The sequence below is a fragment of the Trifolium pratense genome, linkage group LG4 (genome assembly GCF_020283565.1).
Source record: "Trifolium pratense cultivar HEN17-A07 linkage group LG4, ARS_RC_1.1, whole genome shotgun sequence".
Classification (NCBI taxonomy): domain Eukaryota; kingdom Viridiplantae; phylum Streptophyta; class Magnoliopsida; order Fabales; family Fabaceae; genus Trifolium; species Trifolium pratense.
This window is the reverse complement of record NC_060062.1, coordinates 36,911,499-36,925,807: the sequence shown is the minus strand read 5'-3', so window position 1 is coordinate 36,925,807 and position 14,309 is coordinate 36,911,499. Positions and strand designations below refer to the sequence as shown.

Here is a 14,309-nt window from a genome sequence, read left to right as displayed (position 1 = left end):
TTATATTTAACTAATTCATTTTCTCAAATTATTAAATGTGTTGACGTATCTGTGTTGTATCCTTGTCGTGTCAGTGTCGTAGTCACTCTTAATCCCATTTTGGCAAGTGAAAATCATAGTCCCTGTTACATATCAGCTTCTTGGCTTCTTGCAGTCTCATTACCTTTGCAATTGAGACACAATCAGTATTATACCCTCTCCTCAAAAACACTTTTTACCAATTACAAGTTGCTTCACTCTACTCCTTCCTTCGCCGCACCTAAGGTGTAGCGATAATATTAGTTCATCACCAAGTTAACTGGTTTGCTGATGCAGGAATCTGGTTGCTTTCACTTATGCAGGAATTTTCTTCATTACACAAGCACACCAACACTTTGATTATATATGTACTGGACCTTTCTTGCTGAATTCTTTCTCCAGAATGGTTTCATATCCAGTTCTGCATTCTTTTACACATACATTTCCTCCAGTTCTACATTCCACACCTTTTGAGGTGCTGATCTATCTATCTCCCTTTGGAAGTTGACACCTATTAAAAACTTGCTCATTTAGTGAGATCCATGTATTTATTAAGATATTTTGTTCGGTTTGGCTGAACATTTTTGGTTCAGTTTTTCATGCTGAATAAAGTCTTTACCTTGCTTAGAGAAGAAGGTGAGAGCTTGGTGAATATATTTTGGACTGCTTCAACTCTTGATTTGCACTTTGCTGCTTCAGCTCGGGTTACTTTGATGCAGTGGATTTCATATTTGATTTACTTTTGGTATATTTTTCTATGCTTGATCCATGTTGATAATCTTGTTTTCTATCTAAATTCCGAACATTTGGCGGATAAATCTGAATAGTATAGTATAATGCCCTAATCAATCAACAAATCCTCAGCGTTCACTTTTATTGACTAGACTAAGAACGGTATATATGTTCACCGATGAGCTTGGTTGAAGAGTACGTGTTTTTTGCCAATTCAGAAAACTTTGGAGCTATAGTTAAATTGAGTATCCTTAATTAAGTTTCCATTGGTTCTTGCTTTTTTAATTGTTTTTGCTGTTACGTACACATGAAAAGTACTAGTAAATCTTAAACCATCTGATTGAGCACAAGAACGAACAGTGTATGGAGGTAAGGAAAGATGATTGTTATCAAGTAGTTTTCCTTTTACTTTTTGATACTTACATCAGTTTAATATTTAAATGTTCTTATTATGAAGGTCACTCCCAAAACACTGAGCAATTAATATTGATTGCAGTAGCAAGTCTGATTTAACTATTTATGAACATCTTTCTACTAAATTTAACCACAATAACTTTTAACATTTTTTAATTGAGATTTGTACAATATTCACACTGATGATATAATGCTATATAGTTAAATGACAGAACCTACCTTTGCTATTATTTCAACACAATTTATGGTGGCAGGGACATGTTTGTAAATGATGATATTAAGTTTTAACAGTTCTTTGACAAAGCTATTGGGATTAATGTTCATTGATCCCGGTTCCTTCCGGTGAAGGCAACTTCAGTTTTGTTTCTTGTCCAGGTTCTAAGCTTTTGTACACAAGGCATGAATTCTATAGCTTGGAATTTGACTTTAGTCTTTTATTTGACATGATTTGGTTTCTTCTTTTGCAGTCAGACCTCTTCACCTTGGTAGATGGATCTGTTATTCGCAATAGAGTGAGGGCTAATCCTGAAAACCCTTCTATTGAATTAGGGACTGAAAAATCTAAGATCTATATTACGGATTACTGTGTTATGTGATAACTAACTATAATATTAACTGTCTTAACCTCCTTCACAGATTAGCAACTTCTTGAGTTCTTGTGCTGCTTCAAGTCAATTCCTAGTATTGTTGAGCTTGACAGTCTAAAAGTGGTTGGCGATGTATGGTTCGGAGTTGAGTCCATGTCGTCCTCAAGGTATTTGATAATCTGTAATTGTTCTTTCTATAGCATTTTGTTTCATTTGAAGTGTGTATGACTTATAAGAATTCCATTGCAAAATTTAGTGTGCCTGTGAACATATTGAGGGGCTAAAGAGAAATGTTCATAAACAAAAGCATAGGGACCAAAACCCGAACAAATGACAACTATATAAACCAGAATCTACTTTGAACCTTATTTCATTGATGACTAACTGGCCCAAAACTATTTTAATGAGGTTCTCAGTTTATTTTCTGACTGCCAGTAACCATTCTGCTTTTATATATTTGTTGTTTTTCTGGTGCTTTAACAGGGAAATGTCGAGTATCATAGCGAAATCTGGTGTAAAGCTGAAAGTTCCTGATGGAGCCGTAACTGTGAACAAGGTATTTAACAGGACATGGATTTTATTTTTCCGCAGGGATGTTGTCAACCGACATGCTTCTCACGCCACCTAGTGGCATAAGGCTCGTTATTATTGTAGGGATTTTTTTGTCACAGAAGTTGTTAAACCCAACATGGTTGACCTGTGAGGAAGCTAATGAGTTTTCATGTATCGGATCAGATGTATGCAATCAAAGATAGTGTTGTGTTATTTCTATGTATCAATTTATTTATTTATTTGCTGTCCTTTTTTTAAAGCAAAAGGAAAGATTACAAAAGACTGAGGAGCATAAACTTTAACCTGGTAAAAGCAAAAAACAACCTAACGGATATTACAATACAACCCCAAATGGCTAAAGAAGTCAAAACCAAAAAAGAAAATCCAAACTCGAAGACAAACAACCACGCATCACGTGCACAATCCAATGAGCCCGCGTACGGGCTCGAAACCAAATTGCAAACAAAACAAAAAAAATATGGTGCGTGAACTGATGAGCACCAAATTCAGATTTTAAGAGCGAGCCAACCGCCAACACGGAAATAGTACCACGAACTGACAGCACGGTGTCAGAACCGCAAATGAAAATTGTAAATAGAACTGAACCGGCAACTGCGATGGATTAAAGGACAAGTACAACTCACACACACACCAATCGAAATTGAGCTGATATGGGTTAGATCGAACAAAGTATAGCCAAACCAGAATTGATTCAATGTAAAAGGTAGAACCAACGAACAACTGACCACCGCCGCGAGGGAGGCGGTGATGGTTGAACCAGAACTGAACCCAACAAACAAACCAGCAAAGCCAAATCCAACATGACCGGCAGATTTGGACATTTTGTTTTTGTTTTTTAAAATGTGTATTCATTTTAAATTATAAGGAGATTGCTGGTCCTTTAATAATATTCAAAAAAGACTTGTGCAGTAAATAATTCTAATAGATAGAAGATAGGAGACTAAGGAGAATGCATTCTTAAAAACAAAAGTCAAATCCTTATTAAAAAAAAACACAAAAGTCAAAGACTGTTATCAATAATGTACAATTTCTCTATTTATAGGGTAATTGTCTTCATAATAAGGGTCCCCAACGGCGGCAGACGATGAGGTGGACAGTTTCTTACTCTTCGATGTAGTATTTGGCAAAATGGTGCAATGGTCATCTAGTCCCCAGTGAGGCGGATTACAAGGTCGATGGTTGACTTGTCTTGAATGTTGTAATTGGCAACGGTCCGTGTGTCTTCTAGTTGCTTACCGGCAAAGATCAGACGTTGATCGTGCACTTCATAGCCCCCCTTGTCAAGAATCTTCTTCTTCACATCGACTATCGTGTCTGAAGTCTTAACCCTCATGGAGATTATTGTTCCAGTCAGGGTCTTTACATAGATTTGCATCTGCCCCACAATTGTCAACAAATAGATTAAATAAAGTTTGAGACTGATATTTCAAGAACTGATCATAAAATAGAAAAAGTTAACAACCTTTGTTTTGGCATTTGGAAAACCGATAAATTTGAGATAAAATGCTAGAGAATAAATTCAAAACATAAAAGAAAATAATAAGACTTAAATTGAAAAGGAAAACACACACAAACACACAAGCAGAGAAAAGGAGATAGGAGGTACCAAGGGGGTTATGCAAATTTCTAGCTTGAGAGGTTCACAAGAACCAGATGGAATGACAAGGAACTCCGATGAAAGAGTTGCTAAAGTAACACGTTGAACATTCTTTGCAGAAGAATGTAATTTCAGTTTGCATGTCTGAGACCTCGCCAATATATCATAACTATACTCGGATTCAGAAGAATTAGGACCAATATGGCAAATATTGACTGCATTTCCCAAAAGCATAGTACTATTATTGAGAATAAATAGTTTGCCATCATTTTCCTCTTGAAGAACAATGGTTTCATCATTAGACTTTAAAGAGACAATGAAGGAGTGACCATAAGAAAATTCTATTTGAGAACCATCGTGTTTATGGCTGAAATGGGTGGACAACACTTCCGAAGATGCAACAAAGTTACAACCTAAAAGGGGGCAGCAACATGGCTCATGGATGCATTCCTCATGCTTCCTATTTCCAAGGTAACTTATACTCTCCTTGCAACCATGTATTTCATTGGGACATGGCATTCCCATTGATTGCAATATATTCTCAATGGCTTTACAACGTTTTGAGCTAATGCCCAATGAGCACTTGCCACACTTGTTCATAAGTTTAGGACAGCAGGTAGAGCAAACAATATGACTATTATCACACTAAATTGAAACATAAAAAGAAAATCATCAAGTTAGAGTTTGAACCAAGATAAAAACAAGAAATTTCTTTGTAAGACTTGTTAGCATGTTATCCAATCAAAAGTATAACCAACATCAAGCTAATCATTTTCATTTTTTTCTTCTCAAAATCTATGTACTCAATGGCCGGTATATCAAAGTTTAGGGAAACAATACTAGAAATTCATACCATACATATATAAAAGCTCAAAAATAAAAAGATATACAAAATTGACAACATAATTAATAAACTATATTCATTGTTACTAATATTTTTTTGAATAAGCTAAATTAGCCTATCCAAATTGACACCAGAGATAATTGAACTTGAAACCTTAAGGGGGAGCACACTCCCAGGTCCGAAGCTAATGCCACCAGACCAACCGAAGTGGGTTTCATTGTTACTAATATTGAAAACCAATGTAAAGAAAGTATTAGCCTCCATTAATTAAAATAACTCATCCAAGCATGTTATAATACTTGCACAATTAAAAATCTTAAGTATTCTTTTTCTCTATTCTCCTCTCCTTCCCCCAAAACCCTACCCTCCAAACTCTAAAAAACATTTAATCACTACAAAGCTTCATAATATATGTAAAAGAGTATCACATTTAATGACCAGAAACATAGAAATTAAAGATAGAAAATAATTGATGAAATAAAAAGAATATACCTGAAAGAGTGGAACAGTTAAGGTTTGAGAACAATTGTAGCAATCGAACACTTGCGGGTCGGAAATAAGCACAGAAACGGAGCTATTGTTGTTGTTACTACCATTGGACACAGACAACATAGACAAGTCCAATTTTGGCTCCTCCTCCTCGTCGTCATCTACCGGCAAAATATCTCTCCATTCAGGTTTAAAACGCCAAATAAAAACCGTGGTGAAGTCATTCCAAGTTGTCGGCGGCTGACGAAGAGACCGCCAGAGCCACCATTGTAGAGCAGGACCTCTCAATGCCGTAACAGCTTTCCACAATTTCATAGCCTCTGGTGTCCCTTGCTCCTTGAATATTTTTTCGGTGCAAAGAACCCACCAATAAGCATCTTCTTTCCCATCATACAGGGATATCATCATCGTTGTCGCGGAGAAGAGTCTTGAATGACTGAATGTTAGGTTAAGAAGACAGACTCTAATTAGTTTTCTATTCTCGGCTCTACAAAACTTTCCCTGCGGTTGAAATACCTTTTTTCTCCCACTTTACCTTTTGAAGCAAGGAATTGGGAAATGGATCAGGTGAACTCGACTTTTCGGTGCAGTCGTTTTAAACAAATACAGCTAACAAATAAGTTTTTAAATTATGATTGTTCGATCTTGATCAGACGATTATAAACGGTGTGACTGTACGATTACATCGAAAAATTGACTATATGGATCCGGTCCAAGGAATTGGAGTGAGAATAGGACTTAGGTCATGTAAGCAAGAAACTCTTACTTGGGCACAAGTCCAACACTTGTCATTTGGCCACACATACATGATTTTTAAAATTTTAAATATAAAAGAATTGATTAATAATTGTTGATGTGACTTAATAATTTGTGTTTAAATTTTACTTTTTGATGTGTGTGTGCCTAAATGACAAGTGTTGGGGTTGTGCCCGAGTAAGAGTTTCTCCATGTAAGCCTATTTTTTCAGAGTCAAACAGGTTTCTGTTACTTGCATTTTACTTCTTTTTTTTTAAATAAAAAAGAAACAACAATTGTTTATATATTTCAAATTTAACAATCATATAGTTTACTGAAGTAGAAAAAGCCTTCCATGAAGTTTAAATTGTATACAATTTTGAAATTGATTTTTAAAATGAGTAACTGAGTTAGCAAAAAATAGTCAAAGTAAATGTAGAAAACATTTTGAGAACCTTCTTCCGAGTGTAGATGTGTTGGTATTTTTTTTCTTTCACCACTAATTTAATCTGGTTCGGGGTCAATTCTGACATCAAGTAATTTCAAGTCATTTTAATCGTTCAGCCCCTCTTAATCGCAGTTGCGAGAAACATGATATGTTGATATATTATTTGAAGCATCCGAAAACTATATTAAGGTTACAAGAGAGAAAAGCTAACAAAACAAAAACCAAACACCTTCAAATAATTTAACACAAGAGAATCGGAATTCGAATTCAAATCAAAATATTTGCATTTTTGCAAGCTAAGTTATTTAGGGACTTTTGAATTGATTTTAATTAATAAAAAAAAAAAAAAAAATTCATCGGATTCACGGTTCCTCTTCCTTCTTCGTCTTCACGATAGTAAACTCTTCTTCCCTCTTCTCTCATTTCCGCCGCCCAGAACCGCCCTTCTCCGTCCGTTCCAGCGTCACCATCTCCTCTCTTCCTATCATCGCCGCTTGCCTCCATCCCCTCTCTCTGTCTCAGCGCCACTCACCAGTCGTCGGCAACAACCAGACCACCTCTTTGCTAGTCGTCGTCGTCGTCGTGATTTTTCCGACCTCCTCCGCTCTCATTGGCATCGCTTCACCACTTATAATTCGTCAGCCACCATTCTCCGTTCTTTTTTCTTCTCTATAGCCTCACCCCACTTGCATCAATCTCTTTGCACGCAAAGTGTTTGATAAATGTTCTGACTAAGGTTTGCTATTAACACTAATGACCCTCCTAATAGTTTTCCCTTTTGTACTGTTACTTTTGTTTTAAGGAGTATTATTATCACAATTTTTTGTTTAGTTCTGGTTTTCATACTTATAAATAATCATCATCTGTTTTTTGAACATTTGCTAAGTTAATATTGTTCTTAGTACTTATTATGATTATTGGTGGATAAATTTGAATAAGAAACTATAATATAATTCCATAATCGATCAATTAATCAATGTATGTTCATACAGTGTTCGCTTTTATTGATTGAACTAAGAACGGCATACATGTTCACCAATAATCAGAGGCAACAAGAGCGGACAGGAAGATACGGAACTCCCAGATTGCAATACCTTCAGGTGCTTTTTCTTCTTCTTTTTGATCGTGTGTGTTTTTGTGTGAGACCCTAAAATGAATAGCGTTTGTTTCAGGAATTGGTGACTCAGTTTCAGAACGCATCCGAGGATGGTATGCTGTTTCTGTGAATTAAAAGTCTTTCAAGCACCTTTATTTGTAGGATTGTTATCTCATTTTCAGGTGTTTCCTATGTTTTTCAGAAACAAAAGAGAAGATTTTGGCAAATTTGGCCAACTTCGCCTATGATCCTTTCAATTGTAACTTCTTGCGTCAGGTATGGACCCGTCAATTTTCTTTCTATGAAGGAAAATTGCACAAGATGAACTAATTTGCCCTTGCATAACTGCAGCTCAATGTTATAGAACTTTTCCTTGACTGCATAACTGAACCCAATGAAAAGCTTATAGAGTTTGGCGTTGGAGGGATCTGCAATTGTTGTGTTGGTAATTCTGGCTGCTTTACCTTTCACGATATTGTGGTTTCTACTTGATAATTATCTTTCTAGTTGACAAAAAAGTAAAAATGTTTTTGCAGATCCAGCAAATGCTGCAATTATAACTGGAGTTGGTGGGATTCCTCTTATCATTCAATGTTTATCAAGCCCAGTTAGGAACACTGTAAGGATTATTAGAGTTTGCTTGTTGACATTGTTTCGTTTCATTGTGTTTTGATTGTGTTTTAATCTCAAGTTAAAGAATGCCAACCCTTGAGCCTGTAGGCGGTAGGCCAAAGGGCCAAACCATGAACAGCCAGATTCTCATAGTTTAATTGCTTGTCTACACCTTTTTCCCCCTCAAATTCAAGTTATATACTGGCAGACCCTTTAGATTGTTTGTCTATTTCATCACTAAACATAATTTCTTAATGTACTTTATATATGAACAATATGTTTAGTTGTTCATATGAAATTCAATTGCTTGAATCATGCTTGTGTATTTTGTAGTTTTGATTTCTCCGAAACTTTTGTTATTGTATACCCTTATAATTACTAAATTTTCATCACTAATAACTTACTCTCAAAATTGTATAGCATATGGTGTTTCTTTCATTGATCTGTACATTCTAGTTTTAATTCACTTCCATACAAAATTTACTAACAATTTAATTAACAACCAATGTATTTTACCTGGTCAGGTAAATTATGCACTCGGGGCACTTTATTACGTATGTAATGAATCTAACAAAGTAGAGGTTTTAAAGCCTGAAGTTATTGATGTCATCAAGAGGTATGCAGCAGCTGAAGAAGTTAGCGTGAGCTTCAGTAATCTAGCTAAAGCTTTTCTGGACAAACATCTATCCGGGAACTAGTACGATACAGCCTATCATTCCATTCAGTTATGAAATTATATTTCTTTTGAGGAATGTTGCCAATGCATGCAATTAACGAAAATTTCACTTCCTGACTCTTCTATATAAGGCTACCTTTTTTCTCAGCAACTCAGTTGTTTATTCAAATTATTATTAATATTATTATGATTCTGTGCCCAAATTTGCATACTTTACTAGATGTTGATATTTGCAAAACATCACGATATATTATCATCATTATTGCTTCAAAAAAAAAAATAATCATCATCATATTAGGATAGAAATGACACAATTATTCCCTTGGTCTGCATTGATTTTCTGAGTACCAGTGCTGCTGTATAGTCATATTTTTTTTTCTTACTAATTTGAGTAGTGATGGTCGTGAGTTTTAAATATATGCCATCATAAAAACTATCCAAGCCCGCTCCCAATAGGTAGTCCAATCCTAGTGTTTGTAGTACTGTATATTGATACCAAGCTTTTTATACAGGATTTTGAAGCTTTAAACATTTATATGTGGATTAAATGATAATACTGGCAAAGTGGCAACTATAATAATTTCCGAGGCAATTGTGAAAGAAAAAAATGAACAAATTTCCCTACCTTAGACATATTTTATGCGGGATTAAGCGTTAATACTGTGATTTCCTTTGTTGCCATGTCTGACATAGAAGTTCCGGGATTCACAGCAATCCGAATACTCCCTCTGATGAGTCTTAATCGATTTAAAAGAGTGGAGAGTATTTAGGCTTCATATCACCCCCATTGTAAAGAACTGTCTCAAGTGGTCACAGTTTGTCAAGACCTACCTCAAGGATAGAGGGTGTCTTTCCCAGCTTCTGAATGCTGCTCCATACAAGAAGGTCCCAAAATTTGACTCAATGCATGAAGAGGACTCTGATAATGTCCTTGTTATGGAATTCCATGGAACACACAGTCAGTGATACTGGCATTTTCTTGTAGACAAGCAATGGCCAGTGAAAATTGTAGCGACTATGCAAGGGAACAGTTCAGTATTTGAGTATGCCAACACCCTGTATAATTTGTTTCAAGAGTGTTAGATCATACATCATTACTGTGTGTTGTTATGAAGTGCATTCTAGTTGCAGTATTGGGTCTGGGGCAGTTTCTTCTTATATTTGAGACATGAAAGAGTACTATATTAGAAAAGCTTTTTAAACATTATTTGTCTTTTTACTGATATTGATAAATAAAAGTAACAAAAAAAAAATTCAAAAAAGCAAATTTTAAAATTTTAAAAAAGTAACAAAATTTTAAAAGCAAATTTCTCTTGACTCTTCCCTCTTAGACTTTTAGTGACAAACCTGTGATGTGTTATAAGTTATAGTTTTTCTATATTATAATATTACCATCTCAATACATTTGACATAAAATCCTTTAAATTTTGCATGTTGATGACTCTTTCTTTCAATACAAAAGTCTATATTATAGCATACCAAAAAAAAAGTCTATATTTTATCATGCCGTTTTCCTATTGTCTTTTCCACATCACATTACTTTTTTTAAAACATTCAAATTTGACAAATACTTCTCACAATATAAAACTTTGTATTGTGTTTTATTTTATGTTAACTTTCTTGTCCATCTCTCCTCTTAAATTTTCAATGACAAACATGTGAATGACCTCCACTTTTGTAAATCCTTGTTATGAATTTTTCTTTATTTACTGCTCTAATTTAGATTATATTATAAGTTAAAATTATCGTCACTTTTGCTCGTTGTTAAGTTTAAAATTCTAATTTTAAAATAATATTTTTTTAAATAATATTTTATTTTTGGCTTCTGGTAGAAATTACACTAGCTCCAATATTATTATAGAATAAATAGAAATAAAGTTTCTTTTTGTTTTTGTTCTATAATAAAAGTTTCCTTAAGATCAACAAATATAAAAGAAAAGTAGTGTCGTTAAAAATTAAAATCCATCATTTCTTTTTCAACGGAAAAGATGATACTCGTAACATAATCATAATCCTATCCTATACGTAACATTTACATAATAAGACAAGAGATCTATGATATTTGTCGAACCATACGTGTTTCCTTGACTTTTTGGGCTGCTTTATCTTTCTTAGCTTTTGAGAAAAAAAAACCTCTGTTTTTGTTGTCCTATCATTCTTTCCGTTTTAATTTTTTATTACTTAAATAGTGAATGTTATAATTTTTTTTTTTTTTTGAAAATGTAGGATGTTTTTGGAGTGTCCGCTATTTAAGTAGTGAACGGAGTTATTTTGAATTTTTGATAAATTCATCGGGCGCGCAAAAAAATTGGTAGGATGGTAAAAGTAAACCTCTAATTTTATTTGTGATATGTTGGATACTAGTAAATATGAGTAATGTACAGCTCCTAATTAGAATGAGATACGGTTTGTCCAAATTGTTTTTAGGTGTAGAAGCTAATTTAATTATAAAACTAGAAATAATAGCTTTAAAATTAAAGTTGTTTGGTAAATTTTACTTTTTTTATAAAAAAAACTTAAAAGTTGTTTTTTTTATTATTATAATAAGGTTAAAAGATAGGTTTGATAATATATTGTAATTTTTCTTAAAATATAAAAGCGATTTTTTTTTCTTACTAGAACTTTTAAAAGTTGTTGTTTGGCATAATTTCTTACTTCTAAGAAAAAAGAAGAGAAAAAAAAATTAGGTCAAATGATACCTAATAATTTGCCAATTTGTAAAAAGTCTAATTTTATGTTTTTATTTTTTATGATAAGTCTAATTATATGTTTAATATTATGATGAATATGTCAGAAATACTACGGTGCTATGATGCTATGAGTTTCTAGTAAAATCATAATAGGTGTAATAATTCTAACATACTCACGTAATATGAAATATACACTATCACTTTAAACTAGACTCAAACTTAGTGGTCTTTGCTCTCTAGGCTCTATAAGGTAGAAAAAAAATTCATTGTTTTTTTTTTTTTTAGTTTTTTCTTTCTTCTCTATTGCTCTCTGACCTTTAGCAAGTTCTTCGATTTTTCTTATTATTATTGGATTGGACAAGGAATCTAGAAAGAGTAATAAGACATTAGTACTATTTTGACATTTGACATTTTTTTTTATTAAAATAAAAGATATTCATTCATTCAAATTGGTAGAGTACATCAGATTCAAGTACAAATTCAATATCGCTAAAAACGAAAAGGATGAATCTGCGAATAAACTCACATCATCCAAGTTAATAGAATAAAACGACATATTTATGCCTACAAATAATGTGATAATATTAAAGTAATTAACCGGAATACTTATGCCTCCGGATTTGCATCGTTGACGGACTTAATCATCGTGTGCATCAGTAGTTGACCGAGGTTGATCTGCCAATTCAATCAAACGAACACCGCAACAAGACGGTAATACAAACACCGCATAAAGACGGGACGACGAAATAAAAAAAACACACAATTTTTTTTTTTAATCTATGTGAAAATCACTTATTTAGATTAAAGCAAATAAAAAAAATATGCAAATGGGTGATTTTAGGTCGAAAAAAACCTAAAATCACCCATTTTTTATGAAAGAATCTATATATATAAATCTTAGATAGTTCTCCTACTACTCATCTCAACCCTAATCCACATCACCCACTTAATCCAATTAAATCACTCAATAATCAATAATGCCACATCACTTCCTTATATTATATCATTCTCATCTCTATTTTTTTTTTTGTTTTTATATTATATCAATCTCATAATAAATAATAAAGAATTATGCTTCTACCAAAAAAAATAAAGAATTATGCTTCTCCAATTATCCAAAAATTGATGTCACATGATATTACAGTTTTCTACATTATTATCGAATGATACCTCTCCAATTATCCAAAAATTGATGTCACAAGATGTTACACTTTTCTACATTATTATCACATTCCTTAGTGACAACGAGGATGAGCATAGTTGGATTCTCTTTCAACATTTATCTCATTTAAATGTCAACCGTTTTCATAGAGACAACAAAGAGTGTATACATTATTGACTTAATTACATTATAATTGTATAGAAGAGTGAAAGTTATGCAAAGAGTTATGGGATATGGGATTGGAATGTATACATTTCTATTGAGTTTAGTTTTTAGTTAAAAAAAAATCACTCTTTCAAACCATGACTCCTATCTACACTCATGTGTCCGCTATAGTATCTGGAAAAGCAAATCTAAAGTTGAAAGTTCGAATAGTACATGTGTGAAATGTAACAGACAAATACAAACCAACTGAGGTTACGTCTATGAATATATTGTTGGTTGATGAAAAAGTGATGTACTATCTTGATATACTTCTCAAATTTTCACAAAATCTCTATTGATGTTTGTTTTATAGGGTTTGGTTTTAAAGATAAAAAAATTGGTTGAAGAAGGATCAACATATAAGGTTGAAAATATATTGGTTGGAGGAAGTGATAAGTACATCACCTTTATTATTATTATTATTATTATTATTATTATTATTATTATTATTATTATTATTATTATTGTTATTTTATTGTTGTTGATGTTATTATTATAATTTTCATTTTCATTACAATTTATACGAATGATTTTTCAACATTATAATATAAAATACCACATAACACCCGTGCATCGCACGGATGTGGAACTAGTTAGAAGAAAATTTAGAGAGAATGAGGAGCTTATTTTGACATTTGACATATAGTGGGATAACTAATTAAAGCAACGTTGATTTTGAGCGTGGCTTTAACAGATGTCTCTATTAAGTAAAGATGTAAAAAATAGTTGTTTTTATAGTACTATTCAATGTCACTCTTTGTGGTAGTTTTTTGATTTTTTTTTTTCTTCTCCCATTTCTCATAAATATCACCTAAGTCACTTACTCACACACAAGAGTTAAGTGTTGGATTTAAATTTCGATCGATAAAAACATTCGATCTAGCAATATTTAATATTAGTAGTTGAATTATGACTTGTAATCGCTGTGTTATAATAATTTTTTTGTATAATAGTTATAAATTCAATTTTGGGATGAATAAGTGAAAGATTTCGAGTTCGAATCCCGACCTTACATATTAAATTATGTTCCAGGAATTATAATAGATTTTTATTGTATATTCATTTGACTAATTCAAAAAATAGTAAAAATGCAAAAATATATTAACAATTTCTGTTCAACGAGGGTAGTGTCGGGTCGCATGATATCAATGGAGATATGAAATCATTGAAATGAACAACTCAGTTTAAATGGTAATATGTGTCACAAATGATGTCAGATATTTCAATTCTTTAATAATTTATTCTTGAGTTTGATTTATGATCGATGTATACAAAAAGAATATTTATTAGAAGAGGTCAACCTCTTAAATGAGTTTTTTTTTGGTCAACTTTGGGATGAAGTGTTAAATTGGTTGGGTATTTGTTGTACTCTACCTATTAATCTTAAAGAGCATGCTCTTCAGTTTGGGGGTATTCATATGTTTCGAAAAGA

General features: G+C 32.9%; 2 protein-coding genes and 1 long non-coding RNA gene across 4 annotated transcripts; 2 read left to right on the top strand and 1 right to left on the bottom strand.

Moving 5' to 3' along the window:
- The first annotated feature begins 944 nt into the window (after positions 1–944).
- Positions 945–2,526, top strand: LOC123920785. Of its 2 annotated transcripts, XR_006813752.1 has the most exons (4): positions 951–1,539; positions 1,632–1,676; positions 1,801–1,918; positions 2,235–2,526. It is a non-coding gene; the product is annotated as an uncharacterized LOC123920785 (long non-coding RNA). The 2 variants fall into 2 exon arrangements; XR_006813751.1 differs by having other exon boundaries at positions 945–1,918.
- Positions 2,527–3,257: 731 nt separating this feature from the next.
- On the bottom strand, positions 3,258–5,799 carry LOC123920784 (E3 ubiquitin-protein ligase SINA-like 7). Its single transcript, XM_045973101.1, has 3 exons — positions 5,258–5,799; positions 3,931–4,566; positions 3,258–3,699 (listed from the first exon to the last, which is right to left on the bottom strand). The coding sequence occupies exons 1-3, from the start codon at positions 5,660–5,662 to the stop codon at positions 3,469–3,471; spliced, it is 1,272 nt and encodes a 423-aa protein (XP_045829057.1). The 5' UTR covers positions 5,663–5,799; the 3' UTR covers positions 3,258–3,468.
- Positions 5,800–6,765: 966 nt separating this feature from the next.
- LOC123920783 (armadillo repeat-containing protein 7) lies at positions 6,766–10,020 on the top strand. The gene is made up of 8 exons (XM_045973099.1): positions 6,766–7,173; positions 7,430–7,537; positions 7,610–7,646; positions 7,736–7,809; positions 7,885–7,978; positions 8,070–8,152; positions 8,670–8,842; positions 9,334–10,020. Coding segments are annotated over exons 2-8 (534 nt in total). The 5' UTR covers positions 6,766–7,173; positions 7,430–7,465; the 3' UTR covers positions 9,335–10,020.
- The last annotated feature ends 4,289 nt before the right edge of the window (positions 10,021–14,309 follow it).